This window comes from Sceloporus occidentalis, unplaced genomic scaffold, assembly GCF_023333645.1.
Source record: "Sceloporus occidentalis isolate IW3139 unplaced genomic scaffold, rSceOcc1.0.p SCAF_84, whole genome shotgun sequence".
NCBI lineage: Eukaryota > Metazoa > Chordata > Lepidosauria > Squamata > Phrynosomatidae > Sceloporus > Sceloporus occidentalis.
In genome coordinates, this window is record NW_028317064.1 from 3,935,519 (window position 1) to 3,957,677 (window position 22,159).

Here is a 22,159-nt window from a genome sequence, read left to right on the forward strand (position 1 = left end):
GGCAGTTATGCTTAATGGGGTCTTTAGTGTTAATTTAGGGGCAGTTATGCTTAATGGGGTGTTTAAGGATAATTTAGGGGCAGTTATGCTTAATGGGGTCTTTAGTGTTAATTTAGGGGCAGTTATGCTTAATGAGGTGTTTAGGGTTAATTTGGGGGCAGTTATGCTTAATGGGTCTTTAGTGTTAATTTAGGGGCAGTTATGCTTAATGAGGTGTTTAGGGTTAATTTGGGGGCAGTTATGCTTAATGGGGTTTTTAGTGTTAATTTAGGGGCATTTATGCTTAATGAGGTGTTTAGGGTTAATTTGGGGGCAGTTATGCTTAATGGGGTGTTTAGGGTTAATTTGGGGGCAGTTATGCTTAATGGGGTCTTTAGTGTTAATTTGGGGGCAGTTATGCTTAAAGGGGTCTTTAGTGTTAATTTGGGGGCAGTTATGCTTAATGGGGTCTTTAGTGTTTATTTGGGGGCAGTTATGCTTAATGGGGTGTTTAGGGTTAATTTGGGGGCAGTTATGCTTAATGGGGTGTTAAGGGTTAATTTTAGGGGCAGTCATGGTTGATGGGGTGTTAAGGGTTAATTTTAGGGCAGTCATGGTTGATGGGGTGTTTAGGGTTAATTTAATGGTGAGGGTTAATTTAATTAATTTAATAAAGTTAGCTTAAGGTGCAGTTGCAGGTAAAGGGGAATGTAAATCCTGGGGGCAGTGATTATGAATGTATTATTTATAACAGTATGGTGACATTCTCTGAATGATTACAATGCCAATGAAGGCAGAGAGTCGTTCAAAGATCCGGATCTTACAATGATCCGGATCTTACAATGATCCGGATCTTACAGTGATCCGGATCACTGTAAGATTCGGATCCCTGTAAGATCCGAATCTTTGAACGACTCTCTGCCTTCATTGACATCACTGGAGGCAGGGGGGAGGATTCATAATGAAAGGGGCGGGGCCAATCGTTAGTGTGCCTGCACGGAGTTACTGGAAAACAGTAACTCCGTGCAGACACACTGAGTGATCCGAAGATCCGGATCATGAATCGGATCATTTCAGTGAACGAATCGAAATGATCCGATTCACTTTAATGATCCGAACTTCCCATCACTACCCCTTACCTGAACTGCAGATCTCCCACTCGAAGACTTCTGCAGGGGCCCGGCTGTGCGAGCCACTTCTCTGGCCCCGCCCCCAGAGGAAGGAGGGGGGAGGTAGAGTTATGTGAGGACGCCGCTAGCTTCCTGTTCTCCTGCTGCTAGAAGCAGAGACGCTGCTCGCGACCAAAGCCCGGTAAGCAGCCTGGCCCCAGGAGAAATTTTTTTTAGAAGACGACCTCGATTATAAGACAAGTGGTATTTTTCAGAGCATTTGCTCTGGAAAAAACCTCGTCTTATAATCGAGCAAACACGGTATTAACTTCCAAGTGGATCTAGGTCTCCTCTTCAGGAATATTGTAGATTTGATGTTGGAATTCCTCTTACATTTATACAGGAACATGGAGACAGTCACAAATGTTTACGTATAAGAGACCTAGATAGTCCCAAAAGCTTGCAACCTATTATACGTCAACCAATAAAGGTGTTTTACCAAATTTGCTCTTTTTTGCTTCTATGGTTAACACAGTACCACTCTATACTTTGAACACCTATGAGATGTTGCTACGATCTCTGCAGATTAGACCGAGTGTTTGGTCTGTATACTCCTCAGTAATAATGATAATGTAATATCGTATGGCAGTGATGATAACAAAAGTACTGAAGTCCAATTACTTTATTACTTTTTTAAATGGGATTTCCATAAAAGCTGAGCTCCATTGCTGATCATCAGATAGATCCCCTGGGAGCCTGACGCTGCCAGCAAAGAATCCTCAAACGTCTGTTCCATCACTTACTGTTATTTTGGGGTAATCATCGCTTGCACAGTGCTGACTCCAGGAGCAGACGGAGACCCCAGGCTGTCTGAAGGCCTGATCTCCCGTGTACCGGAAGGGAAATGTCCCTTGCAGTGCAGAAACCATACGACATACTATTACATCCTTGGTCATCTAGGATGACATCTAAATTATAAAAGATTACAACATTATCAATAAGTCACAAAGCCATATAATAAAATCCCTGTAAAGGCTTGACCAGCCAGTTTTCAGTCTGGAACAGATTACTTTGTTTTTTTTTTCTTTTCTTAAATCAGCTTTTTATTGTTTTTACATTATTTTTTTAAAAAATGTAGTAGCCAGCGATAAAACCCAGTAGCCACTATGCAGGGTCACGACAGGTCCCGCTGAGCGCAGGCCACCAGGCGACACATAAAAAGGGAAAGCCAGATCTATATAGAGCCAGCTGCTAGACATCAAACTGCTTAATTTGTCCAGCAAGGGATACCTTAGGTAACAGGATGCAATGTAGTCATGGCAACCTGGAGTTGTCAGGCACTGTATTGACCCAACCGGTGTTAAAGTTTTCTGCAAAAGTAAAAATCTCAAATTCTTTTTTAAATTCCCCAAATTTGCCAGACATAACTGTATAATATGACAGTGTTTACATCTGGTGCCACAGCGAGTCAACGACTGCTTCCGACCGCTCTATGGTGTGTTCGCTTTGTTAATAAAGCTGGTACATGGAAAAAAAAAAAGCGCAGCAGTAAGGGGGTGTGGCCGGTGGCGTGGGCGGTGTTCTTTGGGCCGCGCGGACTTTCCTCATTCATCTCGCAGCAGGATATGTCACAGTGATCCGGCTCGCACAGTCTCCCCGTTACACCGGACAGCATGCTGCGGGCGTGCAGGAAAGCACGGGCTGCGGCCCTGGCTAAGGTGAGCAGACGGGAGTCTACGCAGCTCATGGCCGGCGCTACTGGGTCTGGAGACAGACGGCAGGAGCGTTTTTCATATCAGAGCCTCCTTACCCCTCCATAACCTCCTAACACCCACACGGGTCTTCACCTTCCAGCCCCACTCTGCTTTCTGACCGAGCTATCCCGGGGGTTACCGGCTAGAAATTATGTAGGAGCTGCGCCGCTGACAGACCTTCGTGTCACCCAATGACACATTCTCGCTTTGCCTTGTTAATTAACCTTTAGCCAATTAAAATGCTCTTTCCTTGGAATTTCAGCGAATCAGACGTCTAGTTTGGGACCTTTCAACTTTCTGTTGCTGGAAGGTGGGATTGACATTGATTGGCGTGCGAATTCACCAATGGGGTGGTGATTTAGGGAAGCTGGCAGTTTGGTCATCCAATTAGAGCGGCTTTTCATTTTATTAGGTGAAGCCTAGCTATAGCGAATGTAATGGCAGCTGCTGTGAAGAGCACCGTGTCAGTGCATTGTACCCCGTGTTTGTGCTGTGTGACAGGAGGTGTCACTGTGTCAGTGTCTGACTTCTCCATCATCACTGGTTATTACCAGTCCCTGCTCGGTTTTGCCCACCCAGAAGGGGCAAATACCTCCCGTAGGGCATGACCTTGTAAAATGTGTCACTCCCAGAAAGCCTCAGCACTTGCCCCGGCCCTTTCTACTGAGCAACAGGGCAGCAGATGGGGGGGTCAGCAAGAATGTTTCATTGGTTGCTGTGGCAACTGCCCCACATATAAACCTTCGATGCTGATTTGCTGTTGTATGCAAAGTGAAAAGTTGTGTAAGTTTTTTTTTCTTAACTTTTATCAGTGCAGATAATCATAGAGGTGTGTTCTATGTAGTTTTAATACTGAATGTTTCCTTTTTTAATACGTTAACTTTTTTCTTCTGTTTTAATACAGAATATTATTTATTTTTATATATATGCTTTAATTCAGAGTATTTCTCGTATCCCCTATTCTCCCTGGCTGTGCATGCGCAAGGAGTGCTGTTTCTTAGCCATTCTGCAGGCAGCTGCCATAACAACCAAGCAAATCGACGTCTTGGGGTGTCTTCTGTGGTCAGGCCGTGTTCATGGTTACAGGGGGGATTAAAGGGGTTAACAATTGACAATTAACACATTGTTGGGCAGTGGCGACTGAGTGGGGTTAATTACACTAATTGCTCAAGGTCACGGTAAATAAACCTAAACGTGGATTTTTCTGCTTTGTGGCCAGAGTTATCACATGGGGGGGGGGGGTACGCTATCACCAAAAATCAGGAGCTCAATGTCGGCCCCAAGGCTTCTTGGTGCACCCGTAGGCCCTTTTGAAGCTGGAACTACTATAAAATTAAAAATACTTATTCTTAAAAAGCATGCTTTTTAACAGTTCTAGCTTTTGCGCCATGCTTTGAGGCAGCTGCATATTAGCTTTATTTATCTGTTATTTTAGCCCAATGTAGAGCGCCTTAAGCTCTTTGAGCCGGGCCCTCCCCACCTGTTGTCTCTGTAAGTCAATTTGTTATATTACACGCTACTTGTTATGTCCCGTCTACCCATTGTACAGCGCTACGGAATTTGATGGTGCTATATAAATCAATAAATAATAATAATACTGTCTGTGGTGAACAATAGAATGACCCGGTGTTAATAACCCTGCCTATTGCTCTGACTAGTTAACGCCTTTGGAAGAATGGATTTCATTAGCGTTTCCGAACACCCAACAATATCGCATGACTGTCGACAACGGCGGCCTCCAGGTCTGCGGATAAAATGGGTTTATTGGAACAAAATGAAATCAAATCAGGTTTTTGTCAATGTCAACCCACATTACTAGATGCGGCCCCTTGGGGGTTAATCGCTGGATGCGGCCCCTTGGGGGTTAATCGCTGGATGCGGCCCCTTGGGGGTTAATCGCTGGATGCGGCCCCTTGGGCTTAGGGATTTTTTTTTTATGTTTTTATAAAAAGTTTAATATTTTTCAATCCGTGTGTGTAACACACTGTATATATTCTAAAATTTCCCAGAGCACGTATTGTACGATAGGTGAGGATTTTAAATTAAATTAGAGGCATTTGTATGGAAGGACGGCTTGGACTGTTCCCCAAAATCGTATAACCTGTTGTGCTTTATGCCCCCCCCCCCCCCGTCTCATTGATCACCATGAATGGACCCCTTCTGTCCTTTATTTATCCAGTGCTGACGGATCCAGTATATCTTCTTCTCTCTGTTCCTTGCGGGTACATAAATACTCTGCATTATATATGGTTGCGAGTGGCTTTTCTTGCCTGGCTTAACGTAGTAAAACGTGGAAAGAAAATCTGTCTGATGTCGTTACGCTAATTTACGACCTCGATTCTAGAGCACAACTCTGGTGGTAACTCCTAAGTGTAGCCGTGAATAAAACAATTCCATTCTTATTTCTGTAGCCGAGGATGTGTTAATGCGGCGTTTCCACGATCGCTGCCGGTCCAGGGTGTCGCTTTTGGAGGAGATTTTATTTTCTTTCACCCTAAGCTTCCCGCGGAGTCTGAGAGTCGCGAGGAAACCAAAGCAGCTTTGATTCAGGAAAACCGCTTTCCCGTTCCTTGGAGTCCGGTTCTCCTGTACACTTTTATCGCCATGTATTTTTTTATTGAAGCCCGGAGGTTCAGGAGCTCCGCTGTGAAAAAAGTGCCTTAGGGGCACGGTTGAGACCAGGTCCCCTTCTTTTGTTCAGGGGTCGCTCTCCCCGTAGGTATATCCGGCCCCTTCCGGGAGCTTTTGGGGGGCCCGGTACCACCTTGGTGATGCACAAAATATCTCGGCAATAAAAAAAAATAAAATAATAATAGTGCGGCATGCAATCGTGAATAACTATACAACGTGCTCAGTGTGAAGCTGGGGACCGCGATACATCAAATAATGGCTTAGAGGGGTCCACGAGGATCTCCGTGCGCCCACCAGCTGTGTCAGAATAAAAGGTGATGTGCTCACCCCCTGCTATACTTTATTGTCACGCACGTCCTGCGCCATGCTCGGGGGGGCTCCACACGAACCTGGGGGCTTCTAAGCTGCCCCTGCCTTAAGACCAGAGGACCAAGCTCTCCCTCTCAAAGGTACTCACTAGATCCTAGCCACGTCTTCTATAACCGCATCTCCCGGAGGAACGTCTTCCCGCGCACCTCTTATAACACAGCGGGGGTCTGTGCACTGTTGTGTTTTTTGTGTTTATCTGCACTGCACCTCGTATTGGGAAGAGCGGATTTATTCTTTACAAAATCACTTTCATGGGAAGCTCAGCGATACGCGTCTGGGTTTTGCCGGCGTTCTAACCATGCGCGGCAAAGACTCTCTCTATTTTTTTTTTTTTTTATTGTAAATGTTAGAAGAACGATTTGCCGATGTTTGTAAGAGCGAGCCTCGGTTAAGACTCCACTCCTTCTGTGACCGGATCCGCTTGTCGTCGTGCGGCTTTTCATCCGGGATAAAAAGAAGTGAATGGGATGAATTTTCTTTTTATGTAAATATTATTTTTTTGTTTTATTTTGCGCACGTGAAGTGCTGTTAAACTTTTTTATAAAGATTCTTATAATCGTTGTTCATTAATCAATAACGTGCATACGATAGCTTAGAGGTCCCTTTAAATGCTTGGGCCGATTCTGCCCGTTTCCCGTCCTCTGTCTATACGCGGCGCGGGGGCCGTGTAGGGCCGGACACATCTCCTTGCGTGTGATATACTCTCTGATAGTCGGTGCCGGTGGTGTCTGTTTTCCTGCCACCGGGTGCCTATGACCGTACGGGAGCTCGCGGGGGCCGCACCACCCGGTCACATCCTCTCTGCCCTGTCTAAATATTTTAAAGCTTCATGTGGTTAAGGAATTATTTCTGTGTCGGCTCTTTGGCGTTCAAAATGACGACACTCCGGATCCGCTGTTCACTATTATTATTATTAGTTCTTATTTATATAGCGGGAACAATGAACTTTCTATTCTAAAGGTAAACGGGAGCCTTTATATTATATATATTTATAATGCTGGGTAGGAGGAGCAGCCTGTTAATGTTATGAGACGTCTGATGGATTCTTTACTGATATTTATTTTCCACGAGATCTGGATTGTAAGAAGTGTAACTATTCGCTGTTCTTGCTTGTTACAGGAATGCCTTTGTGCTAAAACATCTCTACGGCCTGTGCGTGCATCAAGAGCCTACTCCACCGGCGAGTCCTCCGGGTAAGTCATTTATTAGTGTCGTCATTCATTTACCAATCACACGGCACAACACAACAAAGATCCGTCACAACGGCGCTATCGGCATAGTGCCTAATCTGTGGAGTTCGTTTCCATGGGGGTATTTATATTTTAGTTTGGGGTCTGATGGTTGTGTAAGCGTGTATAGTATATAGTATGTGACCAACAGTATGTGGACGCCCCTCTATTTATTGAGTTTAGGTGTTTCAGCCGCAGCCGTTGCTAACAGGCGTATAAATCCGGCACATGGGCCGCCGTCTCCGTAGACAGACGTTGGAAGTAGAACGGGTCGTACCGAAGGGATCGGTGACTTTGTGCGCGTCGCCGTCATAGGATGCTGTCTTTGCCACAACGCTGTTCATGAAATTTCTGCCCTGCTAGATCTACCCTGGTTCTCTTTTGGCTGAATCGGCCTAATAAAAAGGTGGGGGGGGGGCTCTTTATTACCGCTCGTGGGCTTGGAATGGGACGTCCAACAAGCTCGTATAGGTGTGATGGTCCGGTGTCCGCATGCTTCTGGTCATATAGTGTACTTTACACTTGGTTTGTCCTCTGTGGAGGCGCAGGGCGATGTGCCCTTGAGGGTTGCGTGACTTTCTCCGGTGACATGAGAACTGTTTAGTGTATAAATCCTACCCCTTATATCTCATGCACACGATCAGCGAGACGGATATGTAGACCTGGTATTGCTGTTACATCGTGTAATCATCTGAACTCTTTGCTGGTGGAGAGGAGCTGAATTCGTTTTTTGTTCAGCTGTACGTTTTCCTGTTTCAGTAATTATTCCAATCAGAAATTTGAGACGAACAAGAGCTTTTCATCAGGACATATCCATCTGTAGCTTTAATAACTCTTCTGGTGCACATATAAAGTAACATATAGACACGTACCATATTGTCCTGATTATAGACCGCACTTTTACCCCCTAATTTAAATCTTTAGTGACTTAGGGGTGCGCCTATAATCATCCGTGTCCTTCTCTGCAGACCGCTTCCGTGCCCCCTGTCTTCTTTCCCACAGCTCCACTTCTTCCATCTTCTGTCTTCCGCTTGTCCCCGGCGCACTTCCACAAAAGGGCGGTGCTTCCGGACACACCCGCTCCCTGATTGGAGGAACAGGGGAGAGGCTGTACCCCTAACGCCGCTCTTTTGCGGAAGTGCCCGTAAGCTCCGATATTACAGAGAAAGAGCTTCGTTTCTGCACCTCGCTGAACACGCTGGGACAAGCGGAAGACGGCGGATAGCGTAGGAAGTAGCGGTCTATATTCTGAAAATATACGGTATTTTTCGGAATGAACCTTTGGGTTTCTATAACGTCCTAAACACTTCTAGTAACTGTAGTGCATATCTGTAAACTTTTTGAGAAGACCATTTCCGTTTTAACATACCGTATTGGCTCGAATATAGGCCGCACTTTTTCCCCCCACTTTAAGTCTTTCAAGTGGGGGTGCGGCCTATATTCGGGGTCTAGCGCCCGACGCCCGGGACATGAAGTCCCCGGCGCCGGGCAGGCAGCGGGGTTAGGATACAGATCCCCCGCAGCGGTGCAGGGGACCTGCATCCTACTCCCCGATACGCTCAGACAGCCTCCCCTGCCAGCACTTCCCACGGGGGGGGTGCCGGCACAGGAGGTTGTCTAAGCGCATTGTGCGGATGGTCACCGGCTGCGGAGGTTGTTTACCCGCATCGCCGCAGCCAGTGACCGTCCGCACGATGCGTTTTACCTCTGCCCCCAAGACTTACCAGAGCAGACTCCCGGGTGTCTTGCGGGGCCGGCGGGGGACATCTACGCAATACGCGTATACAACTTCCGGTGCCGGCACATCCGCTGAGTCCCGGCATTGGAAGTTGTATACGCGTATTGCGTAGATGTCCCCCGCAAGACATCCGGGAGTCTGCTCTGGTAAGTCGGGGGGGGCAGAGTGGCAGCATATCTGGGGGGGGGCAGTGGCAGCATATCTCGGGGGGGGGGGGGAGGACAGTGGCAGCATATCTCAGGGGGGGGGGACAGAGTGGCAACATGTTTCTTTGGTGCTTTTTTAAAGAAAAAAACTTTTTCTTTAAAAAAGCACCAAACTTTTAGGGTGCGGCCTATATACGGGGGCGGCCTATATCCGAGCCAATACGGTATTTACTCAATATATGAGTTTTTGTGCCTTTCAGGCCCTCTGCCGGTAAGATTGTTGTTGCCGGTCTGCTGTTTGCTGGAGGCGGTATCGGCGGAACTGTTCTTTATGCCAACTGGGATCCCAAATTCAGAGAGAATGTTCAGAAGTCCATTCCCTACTCTGAGAAGCTTTTTGACTTTGCACTTGGACCTGCGCAGCTCGTGTCAAAAACAAAGCAGGTATGTTGGGTCATTTTTACGTCATTTTTTTTTAACAAAATTGTGCTTGAAAATGTTTTTTTATTCTTCCGTGTCAGTGAAATTGAGCATACATTGGAAAAGCTGAACTTAATTGAATTAATTTTTTTTTTCAACATTATTTTATCGAGAAACAAAGATTTGGGTTTGAGAGAATAATTTTGCTTGCGCCAATGAGTTCTGAGGCATCGGACATCTTGGCGGGACAGAAATGTGATTGTAAATGTGTACCACCGGGGTTGTGTTCATTATAATTAAATTTTGTGTAAGACCTCTCATCACGACAGCAGTTGGTAAGTAACAGGGGGGAGGGGGGGTTAAAAGATGGATTGCTGTGGACCAAAAAACATGAGATTTTGCTCATTGCTCCAGTACAGTATTTTGATTGACTGCGCTAAAGGTAACGCATGCCACGTTGTAAAGGGTCACGAAGACCACCATCAAATATGTCTGACTATGAGACTAAGATCCAGATCCCCCGCAGCGATGCCACGCTGCCTCCTGAAATGCCTTATACCTCCCTATATGCCTCTCTGCCCCATAATATGCCTTTTAACCCCCTAAATGCCAGAGTGGCATATAGGGGTATAAGGCAATTCTGGAGGCAGAGTGGCACGTAGGGGGTCAAAGGCATATCATGGGGCACAGTGGCATTTAGAGGATTTAAAGGCATTTCTGGGGCACAGTGGCATATATGGGGTATAAGGCATTTCTGGGGCAGAGTGACAAGCCAGGGGGCAGATGTGCATAACTGGGGGGGGCAGGTTGAAAAAAAAAAAAAGGAAATAAAAATAAAATATTTTTCTCAATCATAGCTTTTATTAAAAAAAATTTTTCACATAGTTTACATGAATTAACATTTACTGGTAAAACTTTTTTCCTATAGGGTCATCTTATATTCAGACTTTTTTAGGATTTTGGGGGGTCGTCTTATAATCGAGCAAATACGGTGTGTGTGTGTATATATATATATGTGTGTGTATATATGTATATGTATATATATATATATATATATATATATATATATATATACACATATACAAAGTTTTACAGGTCAAAACACTGCTCTAAAGCTCCTCTTCTTAATATGTAGTTACACTGAGTTACTTCTGATTTCTTTCAGGCACCGTCTGGTCCTCTACAGATTTCGTCGGTGACCGAAGTGATGAAGAACTCGACGCAGCGGAAAGAGAAGCCCGAGGCCGCATCTCCTGCGAAGGATAACGTAGAATGTAAGGACCAGAGAATGCTGATTTATCCCGCCAGATGTGAAAGAGATAAATAGACTGCTGTGTATGGCGGGTTTTCCTCTTTCTCCAGCTAGCATTTCGTACATGAAGTTTGGCGGAGATATGAATGAATAGGCTGGGTCACTGTAACGCCTGAAGCGGAAACTTTTTTTTTTGTTCAGGAGGAGCAAGGCCTGTGATGGCTCTGTTTGAGTGCTTGATGGTATCTGCTTGTCTGCGCGGAGTAACGCAACTATATATACCCATCCCTAACACAACTATATATATATATATATATACACCCATCCCTAACACAACTATATATATGTATACCAATCCGTAACACAACTATATATATGTATACCCATCCCTAACACAACTATATATATATGTATACCAATCCGTAACACAACTATATATATGTATACCCATCCCTAACACAACTATATATATATATATATATATATATATATATATATATATATATATATATATATATATATATATATATATATATATATATACCCATCAAACCGCTCGGTTGCATTGTGGAACTTTGGAGCTCCTGTTTTTTGCCTTATTTTTATGATATTGCAGAATTTTGATGACGGGTAGCAGGCTGGCCACGTGGCAAGAAGTATATGTAGAAATGGCTTTTAGCGCTGGGCACATACATTGTACTATTGTATAGGTATGTGCATGTATGTAGTAATTATTTTATCTGGCTTTAGCTTCAGCGCACGTTGCCCAGATCATTTCAGCAACAGGTGAAGCTCTTTCCGTCCCAGCGGCCGTGGTCCATGAAGATGACGTACCCAAAATCCCCGAATCTAAAGAGAAGAAACCAGATTACCAAACCAGCGCAGGTAACAAGTGCCCGCTCTGCCCACCGGCAGGTCTGTACAGAAGGGAAAACACAATCAGCCAATGTTTGTTATGCACAGTATTGCCTGCTGGTCGGTGGAACATGTTTCTATGCGTCTTTGAAAATAAAGTGGTAAATGTTTGGAATCACTGGAAAGGAGGCAGATAATTGCATTTACTGTACATTCTGAATAGTAGTCAATCTACTAAAGTGCCTGCCTTATCCATATTAGAGTGAAGTTATGCGGGGTGTCTGCATATTAGTTATTTGGATGTATTCTGCTATCTTAGGCCGGACACTCTGGCTCCTTATATACTTAATCACCCATTCGGACACGCTGACTATCGGGGGAATGGATATAAAGAATAGTCATCCAAAATATCACAAGAACAACAATAACGGCATCTAGGTCTGCAGATAAATACATTTTTTGGAACAAAAGGAGATAAAAGCAGATTTTTGTCAATGCCGACCTACATTACTGTATACAGCGAAGGATTTTATGTCGAAGGAGATAAATCCCATTTACATGGCCTTATTGGTAGTCAAAGTGATAAAACATAGTAAGGAATGACCTACTTCTTTGTCACTTCTGTTTCTGCAGAGAATTATACACAAGCAGGAAAATATATATAAGGAATCATTTTGTTTCTCGTTACTAAACAGAGCACTGTAAGGAATGCGATCACGAGGGGCCGCATGGCGTAAAGGAGCGACCGGCAGAAGAAGTGGCAGCTCGTCTCAATCAGTTAGAAAAAGAAGAAAAAGAAAGGGTTGAGTGTATGTGAATTAATAGTAACGCAATTTAAACATTAAATTCCATATCCCTGCCAGCCGAGCCTGGACGCTTTTAACCCTCTGAGACACAAAGTTGTTGAGTCAGGTGCCCAGACATTTAACGTATTAGATGATCTATGAAGATGTTCAGCGAAACTTGACTCGGGGGGGGGGGGGTCCTAGTCTCGTACTACTGTGCTAGTCCCATACAGTGTAGTTACTCAAAACAATTTAAGGTACAATAAAATTCTACGGTTCCATTAATAAATTATTTATGTAAATTGATACTAATTAATTATAATTATATAAGGAAAAGTACTTATATTCAGGATTGTGTAATTCTTTCTCCCCCCCCCCCCCCCTCTCTCTGTAAAATCTTTTACTTTTATTCCCCTTTTTCAGCTAAGGCAGTCTCGGCAGGAGAACTTACTGTTTGTTTGGCGTCTGGCAGTGGATTGCTGCTTCTGCTGATTTGTTTGTTTGCTTCCCCTTCCAGCGATGGCTGCCGTGCTCGAGGAGGCGCTAAGCAAGACGGCCCGGATTACTCTACAGACAATCGGCACTCAGGAGTCTGCCGTGCAGGCGATAAACTTCCATGCCCAGAAACTGCGAGAGGCCATGGATGACTCCCAGGTGAGCGGCACGTCCGCTATACGTAATGCTTCGCCAAATTGGAACGTCAAATTAGCTCTGGATTTACGGTATTCTGCGGTTTTAATGATGACCTTGGGTGCAGTTGAATCGGTTTAGCCTGATTTTAGACCCCGGTATTGGGCTATTGATGTCTTAACTAAGGGATGGCTGGCAGCGTATCTGTAAATGCAGTACAATTTAGCGGCAAAGTGCTAAACGCCTCCTTACTTTCACATTTAAATTCTTGCCCCTGAGTTGCTCTGTATAATTTCAGTCCGTTGTGTATTATTCTTCACCTGCGTTTGTGTGTGTGTTACATGTATGTGTAATTTGTGTGTTTTGTGTAATACTTTTTCATTAGATCCCGAGTGAAAACAAGTCCTTGCAGTGGCGAGATTTGGAAGATGCCTTAAAGGTGCGAAGCAAAGCTGTGGATGGAGCAGCGGACTCCCTTCTCAAGGCTAAGTTAGTATTTCTTATGGTTTTCTTGCAATGTGACAATTGTCCAAAAAAAAAAGCAGAGAATGATATTCTAATATTTTAAATGTTTTTGAAATTAAATTGGGGTTATTCTTTGGGGGGGGGGGGCTTCAGAAAGTTTCTTAGTCCCTGGATAGAATGTTTTTTCTGCCCTTTTGTTTTTATTTTTTTTTTTGCATTTGAAGTATTTTGACTGATGCTCCATCAGGCTTTGAATGTTTGTCGTTTTGCTAATCGTTTTGCTGTTGCGACGCAGGGAGGAGTTGGAGAAGATGCAGCGCGTTATTGATGACTATAAGAAGAATGCTGTTAACGGTGCCAAAGCTCACATCATTTCCGCCGAGGAGAACCTGCATCGCATGATTGTGGACCTCGATAATGTTGTTAAAAAGGTGAATAATAAGTTCATTGTTTTCTTTAATGAGGTTTCAGGACCTCAGAGGTCTGTGCTTCAGATGGAACACAATGATAAAGAAGGGCCTCTGTGGTCCCAAAAGATTATTTACCTTGGCATCCATTTCTGTGTTGGGCCAATAAAAGAAATCAACTCAAAATATAGACTCCCTTTTCACGAGAGAGAAGTCTCTGTAGCATCATCTGCTTTCACTTATCACACAAGCGTTCAAAACACTGCTTACAATCTACTTAATTGTCTTTTTTTGGCTTTTCCCCAATTCAAGTGTTTTTATACAAAAAAAAATAAATAAATTATTATTATTACCGTATTTGCTCGATTATAAGACGAGGTTTTTTCCAGAGCAAATGCTCTGAAAAATACCCCTCGTCTTAAAATCGGGGTCGTCTTATAATCAGACCTCAACTAGGTCTGACTATGAGACTAAGATCCAGATCCCCCGCAGCTCTGCAGGGGACCTGGATCTTCCTGTCTACCCCCAAACCCCCCCCCCCCCCTCCAACTTACCGGTACTTCTGAGTCCCCAGTGTGTAGTCCGGGCAGCGTGTAGAGCTTTACGCGATTCGCGTACACAACATCCGCTGGAGGCGGGAGGAGGTGCGGCTAGCAGCGGAGGTTGTCTGCGTCCATCGCGCAGACCTTCCCCGGCTGTCAGAGTTCCCCGGCCGCCCAGGTGCGGGGAACGTCTGCATTTAGGGGGTTAAAAGGCATATTATGGGGCAGAGTGGCATATAGGGGTATAAGGCAATTCTGGAGGCAGAGTGACACATAGGTGGTCAAAAGGCATATTATGGGGCACAGTGGCATTTAGAGGGTTAAAAGGCATTTCTGGGGCAGAGTGGCAAGCCTGGGGGCAGATGTGCATAACTGGGGGGGCAGGTTGAAAAAAAAAAAAAAAGAAATAAAAACAAAATATTTTTCTCAATCATAGCTTTTATTAAAAACAAATTGTTCACATAGTTTAGATGAATTAACATTTACTGGTAAAACTTTTTTCCTATAGGGTCGTCTTATATTCAGACTTTTTCTTTTTTTTCATAAATTTATATTCAGATTTTGGGGGGTCATCTTACAATCGAGCAAATTTATTATTATTATTATTTATTATTATTATTCATATGTATCAAAAATAAACAACATTCACATAAACCTTACAAAATTACCATTTAGGATTCTTATCACTATTTATAATTAATCAACTATATTCTAGTTTCCCATTGGTCATACAAACTAAAAATGTAAAAAAAAAATCCAAATGCCATTACAAAAACAAACCAAAATAATATAATACGAATATAATATACTCAAGGTTCACCCCTCCTGTCTTGGTTACTAAACGCTTTTATTTTCTTGATCCAATTCTCACATACAAATCTATTTTTATAAGTAGCCGTATTTAACCATCTCAGGCCTTTTTCCATCCTGAGTTTTTTTTTTAGTTTGTTTCAGGTAACAAATGTATTTTTTCCCGTTCCCATGCAGCCATAAAATCAGTCGTAAGAGTGTTTTTTTTTGCTCTGGGAGTCCTAGGTTTTGGCCGCTAAAGATGTAATAAGGCCGTCTCTGGTCTCCACTGTTCCCAGGTCATCCCAAATTAGTTTTAAATTCCTAAATGTCAGTTTCCAAAGTTCTCTAAATTCCACACAAATCCATCAAATGTGGAGGACATTATCTTTATTACGCTGCCGGCGTGTATTAGTGTTGTGGGAACGTTATTGCCAGTCTGGTTGGGTCCGGATTCCATCGGTTCATAATTTTTGTATTGATTTTCAATTCTATTTAAGCGATGGATTCTTCTGATTGTTCTCTTTAATGCCAACTCCCATTCATTCATTTCTAAATTGGGGGATAAACTCCAGTTCCTCCTTTAATCTAATAATCTGCTGTTTGATTGAATGGTTTTAAAACCAGCAGACACCACGGCTTGTTTGCAGACTAAATAATAAAATTACAGACTCCAGATATTACTCAAGCGAGGTCCGTGTGAAGCTTTTGCGTTATTTCTCCGGTGCCGTTAATCCAACGTGAGAAACGTCCATGAGTCGCTCCAGCGGGTTCTTCCTAAACGAGTTTAGATCTTGTCGTGTTGTAGATCAGGTTTCTGTTATGCTGGCAAATCTTCTGTCTACCAGCTTTTCTTATTTGGCTTGTAGGTCCAAGCAGCTCAGTCCGAAGCCAAGATCGTGGCCCAGTACCATGAGCTGGTGGCCGTGGCTAGGGAGGGATTCCAGAAAGAACTGGACAGCATCACTCCTGAAGTACAGGCTGGCTGGAAGGGATTAAGTAAGTAGAAATAAGTGTACCGGGTGCCTGCCTGATGCCGCCACGTGCCTTCACCAGGGTACGGGACTACAGGGCTTAACAGAAATGGGGAAAGCCGAGCCTGGGGGTGCTGTGTCCGGCATGGGCTCAATGAACGGAAATATAATTTTTTATGGAAAATTATTCGCAGCATCATTAAATCTGTTCCTAGCTGTGGAGATGCCTACTTGGCTCCATTCAATCGTGGACAGAAGTAGGCTGGCTGCTTCTGGACGTTGGGCATCTCCACAAAGTGTAATGCCCCCTAAAATCCGGGTAAAGCCATAAATTTGCACGTTTCCAGGTTATATGAGAATGAAACCCTCACCGTATTCCCCATCGTTCACCCGCATTGCTTGCCATGGGCGCTCTGTCCGGGGCTTTCCAGACTGAGTCAGTTCTACCGAGAGCCTCTGTAGGACGCTCGCCTGTGTTTTTTTTGCTTTTTTTACCGTTTTTGTGCTTTTCCAGTTATGGTATCAGTTACTTAAATTTACACCTTCTGAGCCCTTATTTTAAACGGAGGCTTGTGATTTGCCATGTGAGCGATTTATGTGCCTTTATGGTATGTGGCATCGGGTAAAGCGGGGGCTGTACATTGCGCTGCATGGAGTCTCCTCTCTGATTAGCTTGTCGTGGCCGTCACACAGACCGCTGTGGAGTGGAAACTAATCCGAGATTTCTCTCGTTTAAACGCTTGAAGAAGGCAGCCCAGCGCGTGGCGCCCAAAACACTGATGCTGCGAGACCCATAATAAACCCGTTATTTATTTCTTTATAACTCTTATGTTTAATTATGTAAGCAACCCATTTTTATTTTTTAGGACCTGCATCCGCTTTCCTTTTTCTGATAATGTATTGTTTTGATTAGTATGTCGAGTCGGTTTCTCTTCTTTTCCGTAATGCTGGTTAGCGTTGGGTGCATGCGCCTCTGTGTGTGATTTGTGAACCGTTCCTGTGCTCGTGTAACCTGTCCTTATCCAAACTACCCCTTTAGCTCCTGTGCGTTCCTTACAGCAGGATTTAGACCTTTTGTGCCTTTTATTAAACGGATCTCTTTGTAAATCTGGCATTGCAGATCAGTAAAGACTCGATTTGCTCCGGGACAGATGACCCTTTTAAAGATACTTTGGGCAGTCCGGGTGTTAATAAGCTTTTTGATAAGGTGGCCCGCTCTGGTGTTATTTGACATGAAATATAATAATAATAATAATATAATCTTTTTCAGCTGGCAATCTTAACAAAATAGCTCTGGCGGTCAAAATAAAATTTGTATTGAAACTCACTAAATGTGATGTAATTGGCAGCGATCGTGTGATCACCAAACTATTTCCTATTAAAATGTTGTGATGTTGCATGCGCGGAGGAGTGCTGCCGCTTACCTCCCTGCGACATTATGAAACGAAGCTGGATCCAAATAAAATACGTTTGGATGGCAGGTGCCCTGTCTGCCTGTCTGTCTGTCTGCCTGCCTCCCTGCCTGCCTGTCTGTCTGTCGCGTGGTTGGATGTGATCTGTTCACAGCCTAATTGCATGTAAAAGCCTGATCTGCGTGAAAACGCCTACATTAACCGTTCCAAACCTTCCTTTTTCTGTTTCAGAAATTTCCGATATAGGTGAGTTCTGTTTCTTTCTTCGTTCCCTGTTCTAACCAATCAGGAGTCCCCCTGAAATCCACTAAACGGCGCATGTCACTTGTAATCACACATTTCTATGTCTCTGGGCGCACATCTGAGCCTTTAAAGAATGAGCGCATGTGGGTCATGCCTCCGCCGTACGATATAGATAGATTGTGTGTGTATATATATATATATATATATATATATATATATATATATATATATATATATATATATATATATACATACATACATACATACATACACACACAAACTCCTACCCAAAGTGTACGTCCAATGGAAAAGGGTTTATGGTACAACTAAGGGCAATTACATACAGAACAAGGAGCTGGCATGGGACGCAAGGGGTTAAGCAGTCTGTTTCTCTATTTTAACGCCTTTAAATTATACCATTTTTTCACTCTAAGTTTTTAACCCTGTCATAATAATTTGTACCACAAAGACACTTAACTAATGAAGAGTATTGAAGTAAAAGTGAAGCTACTATCCCGGGGCTTTCTTTACTCGGTTAGAGATGAGGCCGGTGCACTGCGGCGGGGACCAGCGGCGCGGCGGGGGGCTGCTGAATGGAACGGTTTAGGGGTCCAAGCTTTTCTATTACACTTCCTATTATACTGAAATTATGCTTTTCTTAATCTTATCTAAATGATACACCTCTCCTGTTTGATATGAGCATGTTCAGCCCGGCTGAGTGTAGTTGCTGCCGTACTCACCATTATATCTCTTACGCAGCTGGCCAGCTGAGCACGGATGACCTGAACTCCCTTATTGCGCATGCACACCGGCGCATTGACCAGTTGCACAAGCAGCTTGCGGAATACCGAGTCCGAGAGAAGCAGCACATCGAGGCAGCCTTAGAGAATCAGAAACTCGAGGATAAGAAAGCTCTTGAGACGGCGGTGAGCAAGGCTCTGGAACACTACCGGTCCGAGATTCAGCTGGAGCAGGACAAGAAGGTAAACAGTTACAGCCCCGTCCTGCGTAATAATCCACTCGCCGGCCGCAAGCCTTACTACGCAGACTGCTTTATGGCAGGGCTTGTGCGGTCCATGATAACTGCGCTCCCCGATTTCTTCTGGTATTTTAATGTCTGGGCATTCAGCAATGCAGCTAAAACTATTTCTACCTGAGCTCAGCAATATTAGTTGGGGTTTAATAAACGTTACAGAATCCTATAAAGGTATAATCTGTGGGTTAAACTGACAATAACGAGTGTGATAATGCTTTTATAAACGTGTGTAATAACCCGGAAAACGTCCCCAAACAGGTCGAAGAGGTGCGAGAAGTGATGGAGGCAGAGATGAGGACCCAGCTGCGCAGGCAAGCGGCCGCTCACACCGATCACCTGCGAGACGTTCTGACTGTCCAAGAACAGGAGCTGAAAGCAGAATTCAATCAGGTACAACATTAACCTAAAGCAAAAGTCACAATGTACTGTAACGAGTGCAAATACCGTATTTGCTTGATTATAAGACGAGGTTTTTTTGAACCTCCTGAGGGGCATCTGAAAAATGCCCCTCATCTTATATTTGAGGTCGTCTTATAATCAGACCACAAACAGAGGTGATTGCTTCTTTGGCTGTGTTCTAAGATAAACTTACAGAATGTTTGTGTTAAACTACAAAAATAAATCATGTTTTCTAAAATTTAAACTCTTACATTTATAGTTTGGTGCCCTTCTAAAGAAAATTCGAATCTCATACTCCTGCTCACGCATACGTTTTCTCTCGGTGTTGGCCGAACTCTTCTGTGTTCTTAGTCTTCAGCTCCACTTCTTGCCGCCTCTTGTTCTTATGTCTCTGTCCGCTTCTCCCTGGTATCGGCAACATTAACCAGGCCTCCTGGAGCACTTCCTCATGGGCGGAGCCTCTGTGTACCTCCTGTCCCATGATTGGAGGAACAGGAGAGAGGCTGTGCCAGTGGTGCGCACTGTGGCTCTGCCCTTTTGTGGAAGTACTCAAAGACCTCATACCGGGGATAAGCGGAGGCGATGAAGGGAAGGGGAGCTGCGGAAAAGGAGACGGGAACACAGAAGCGGCAGGTAGACATCCTGGATATATAAACCCAGATAATAGGCCACACCCCTAATTTAAAGAAAAAAGGGCCTATAATCGTGTGTGTGTAAGTAATATATATTACAAATTAAATGGAGTGATAAAGAGAGAGTCTTGTCCTTTTGTGTGATGGATCTGCTAACCAAAATTCTGTTTAATCATTTGATTTCAAGGCTTTAGCCGAAAAAATTTCAGAGCAAGAGATGCAGTTTAGACGTCTTTCCCAGGAGCAGTTAGACGGCTTCACGTTGGACATTAATACGGCCTATGCACGCCTCAAGGGCATCGAGCAGGCCGTGGAAGGTGAGATATTGAATATTGTCGTTTTATACTGGATTATATGTTACTTCTCTGCTTCAGCATCCTTAATATATAGCAGGAGTCGCCCAATGCTACTTTAAGGTCGTCTGTAAGACCACCAGTCAAATGTAGTTTTTTTTTTTTCTTTTCTTATTTTATAAGAGGTAGAGCTTTCTACTCCACTACCTCTGCATGTGCGCAAAGGACTTGGGTTCATACCTAGCAGCCAGACATACAGCAAATCCAAGAACAAGCGGGCGTTGGTCTGAGCTCATTCTTGAATTACCATTTACAAAAACGACAAAGTCCTAAATGCATTAACCGTTTGCGGTCCTCTGTCGGAATATATCAGAAAATATATTTTACGGCTTGTGGTGGGATTTACTAGTTGGCCGCTAGGTGTCGCTATTATAGAAAATATATTTTACCGCTTGTGATTAGCTGTTGGATTTCCTGGTGACCACTAGATGTCGCTGTTATAAGGAAGAATGAGCTATATTATTAGTACAGAGTGATTCTGAATGTGATTTTACTGATGAAGATGATTATAAAAAAAAGTTTCATACATTGCAAAAATATAGAGACTAACAAAATATGGTTTTAGAAGAGCATTTATTACTCTGTAGTTATAAAAAAAAAACAAACAACTGTTTTGCGTAAGTTAAGTGCCCCCCCCCCCCCCCCAAATAATCAAATTGGACCTGCTTGGTGCACTTAGTGAAAATGTATTGGACTGCAAAAGGTTAATATAGCTTTTAACTCAAAAGTAATAGGTCATATGCATTTTTAATATTTTTACAGGGCATGCAGTCGCAGAAGAAGAAGCCAGAAAGGCCCATCATCTATGGCTTTCGATCGAAGCATTAAAATTCTCCCTGAAAACTGCCTCTGGCGATGGCCCTACTGAACCTCTAGAGGGCGCCGTTCAGGGCATCAAAGCCAGCTGCTCCAACAATGAATTCACCGAATCCCTGACCGCAGCTCTCCCGCAGGAGTCTCTAAATCGAGGTATCTACAGCGAGGAGGCCCTCAGAACCCGATTTCATACCGTCCGAAAATTGGCCCGTCGGGTGGCCCTGATCGATGAGACCAGAAATACCCTCTACCAATACTTCCTATCCTACCTGCAATCGCTGCTTGTATTCGAACCTAAACAACTCCAGCCCCCAATGGAGCTCAGCCCCGAAGACCTCGACGCTTTCAAACTGCTGTCCTACGCCTCTTACTGCATTGAACGCGGGGATTTGGAGCTGGCGGCCAAGTTTGTGAACCAGCTGACGGGAGAGGCAAGAAGAGTGGCCCACGATTGGTTAACAGAAGCCAGGGTCACCTTGGAAACCAGACAGGTCATTGATATCTTGTCCGCCTATGCAAGTGCAGTTGGTTTAGGAACAACACAAGTACAATAAATTTCACTAACAAGGGAAATCTCATGGAAATGCATCAGTGTTGGGGGAAAAAGTTTCCTTTTCATGACCTACAAATAAACCTAATTTAAATTCTGTTGTTTTTGGAGTATGTAACCTGTAAGAAAACCAATCACATTACGATGATATTGCACTCCAATAACCCGTACGAGGCGCTGCATGGTGCAAAACTTTAGCATTTCTGCAGACGCCAGGAACTTTTGCCTATATTGTGTAACGTTTTTACGTTTTCAGGTTTTACTGATCCAACCAAAAATAGTGTAATCGATCCACTCTTGTCCTAAAAACCTCCCACCCGGAGCACCAAAAAAATAAAAGGCAAATCATATCCTCTCTGCACTAGATGTTTGTTTTAGTTCTTCTGCCGGCGTGCGGTGGTTGTTGGGTCGTGAGGACCGGTTGGGGTTTCACCCCTACCTTCCTGACGCGGCTGGAAACATCCCGAGGTTTTTTCTGTTTTTTATTTTTGGAGGAAGAAATGAAAATGTGCACAGAAAAAAAAATTCTCATGCCTCTTGCTGATTTGTATTAAGCACCTTTTATCATTATAGAGTCATGGCACAGACTGTAGGGCGTACCCCCTTACAGTGGCAGCAAAATTAATATGAAAACATTAACCCCT

General features: G+C 43.9%; 1 protein-coding gene across 1 annotated transcript; it reads left to right on the forward strand.

The window, feature by feature from the left end:
• The first annotated feature begins 2,761 nt into the window (after positions 1-2,761).
• On the forward strand, positions 2,762-21,519 carry LOC149285126 (MICOS complex subunit MIC60-like). The gene is made up of 13 exons (XM_089495771.1): positions 2,762-2,806; positions 6,962-7,035; positions 9,216-9,399; positions 10,541-10,642; positions 12,180-12,291; positions 12,785-12,921; positions 13,283-13,386; positions 13,658-13,793; positions 15,970-16,099; positions 18,489-18,712; positions 19,024-19,155; positions 19,984-20,113; positions 20,912-21,519. Exons 1-13 carry the CDS (start codon positions 2,762-2,764, stop codon positions 21,517-21,519), a joined length of 2,118 nt encoding a protein of 705 aa, XP_089351897.1.
• Positions 21,520-22,159: the final 640 nt, after the last annotated feature.

Coding starts and splice junctions, on each gene's coding strand:
- LOC149285126 (XM_089495771.1), top strand. CDS start 2,762: ATGCTGCGGGCGTGCAGGAAAGCACGGGCTGCGGCCCTGGCTAAG. Junction 13,387..13,657: donor GACTCCCTTCTCAAGGCTAA/GTTAGTATTTCT, acceptor GTTGCGACGCAG/GGAGGAGTTGGAGAAGATGC. Junction 18,713..19,023: donor AGCTGGAGCAGGACAAGAAG/GTAAACAGTTAC, acceptor GTCCCCAAACAG/GTCGAAGAGGTGCGAGAAGT.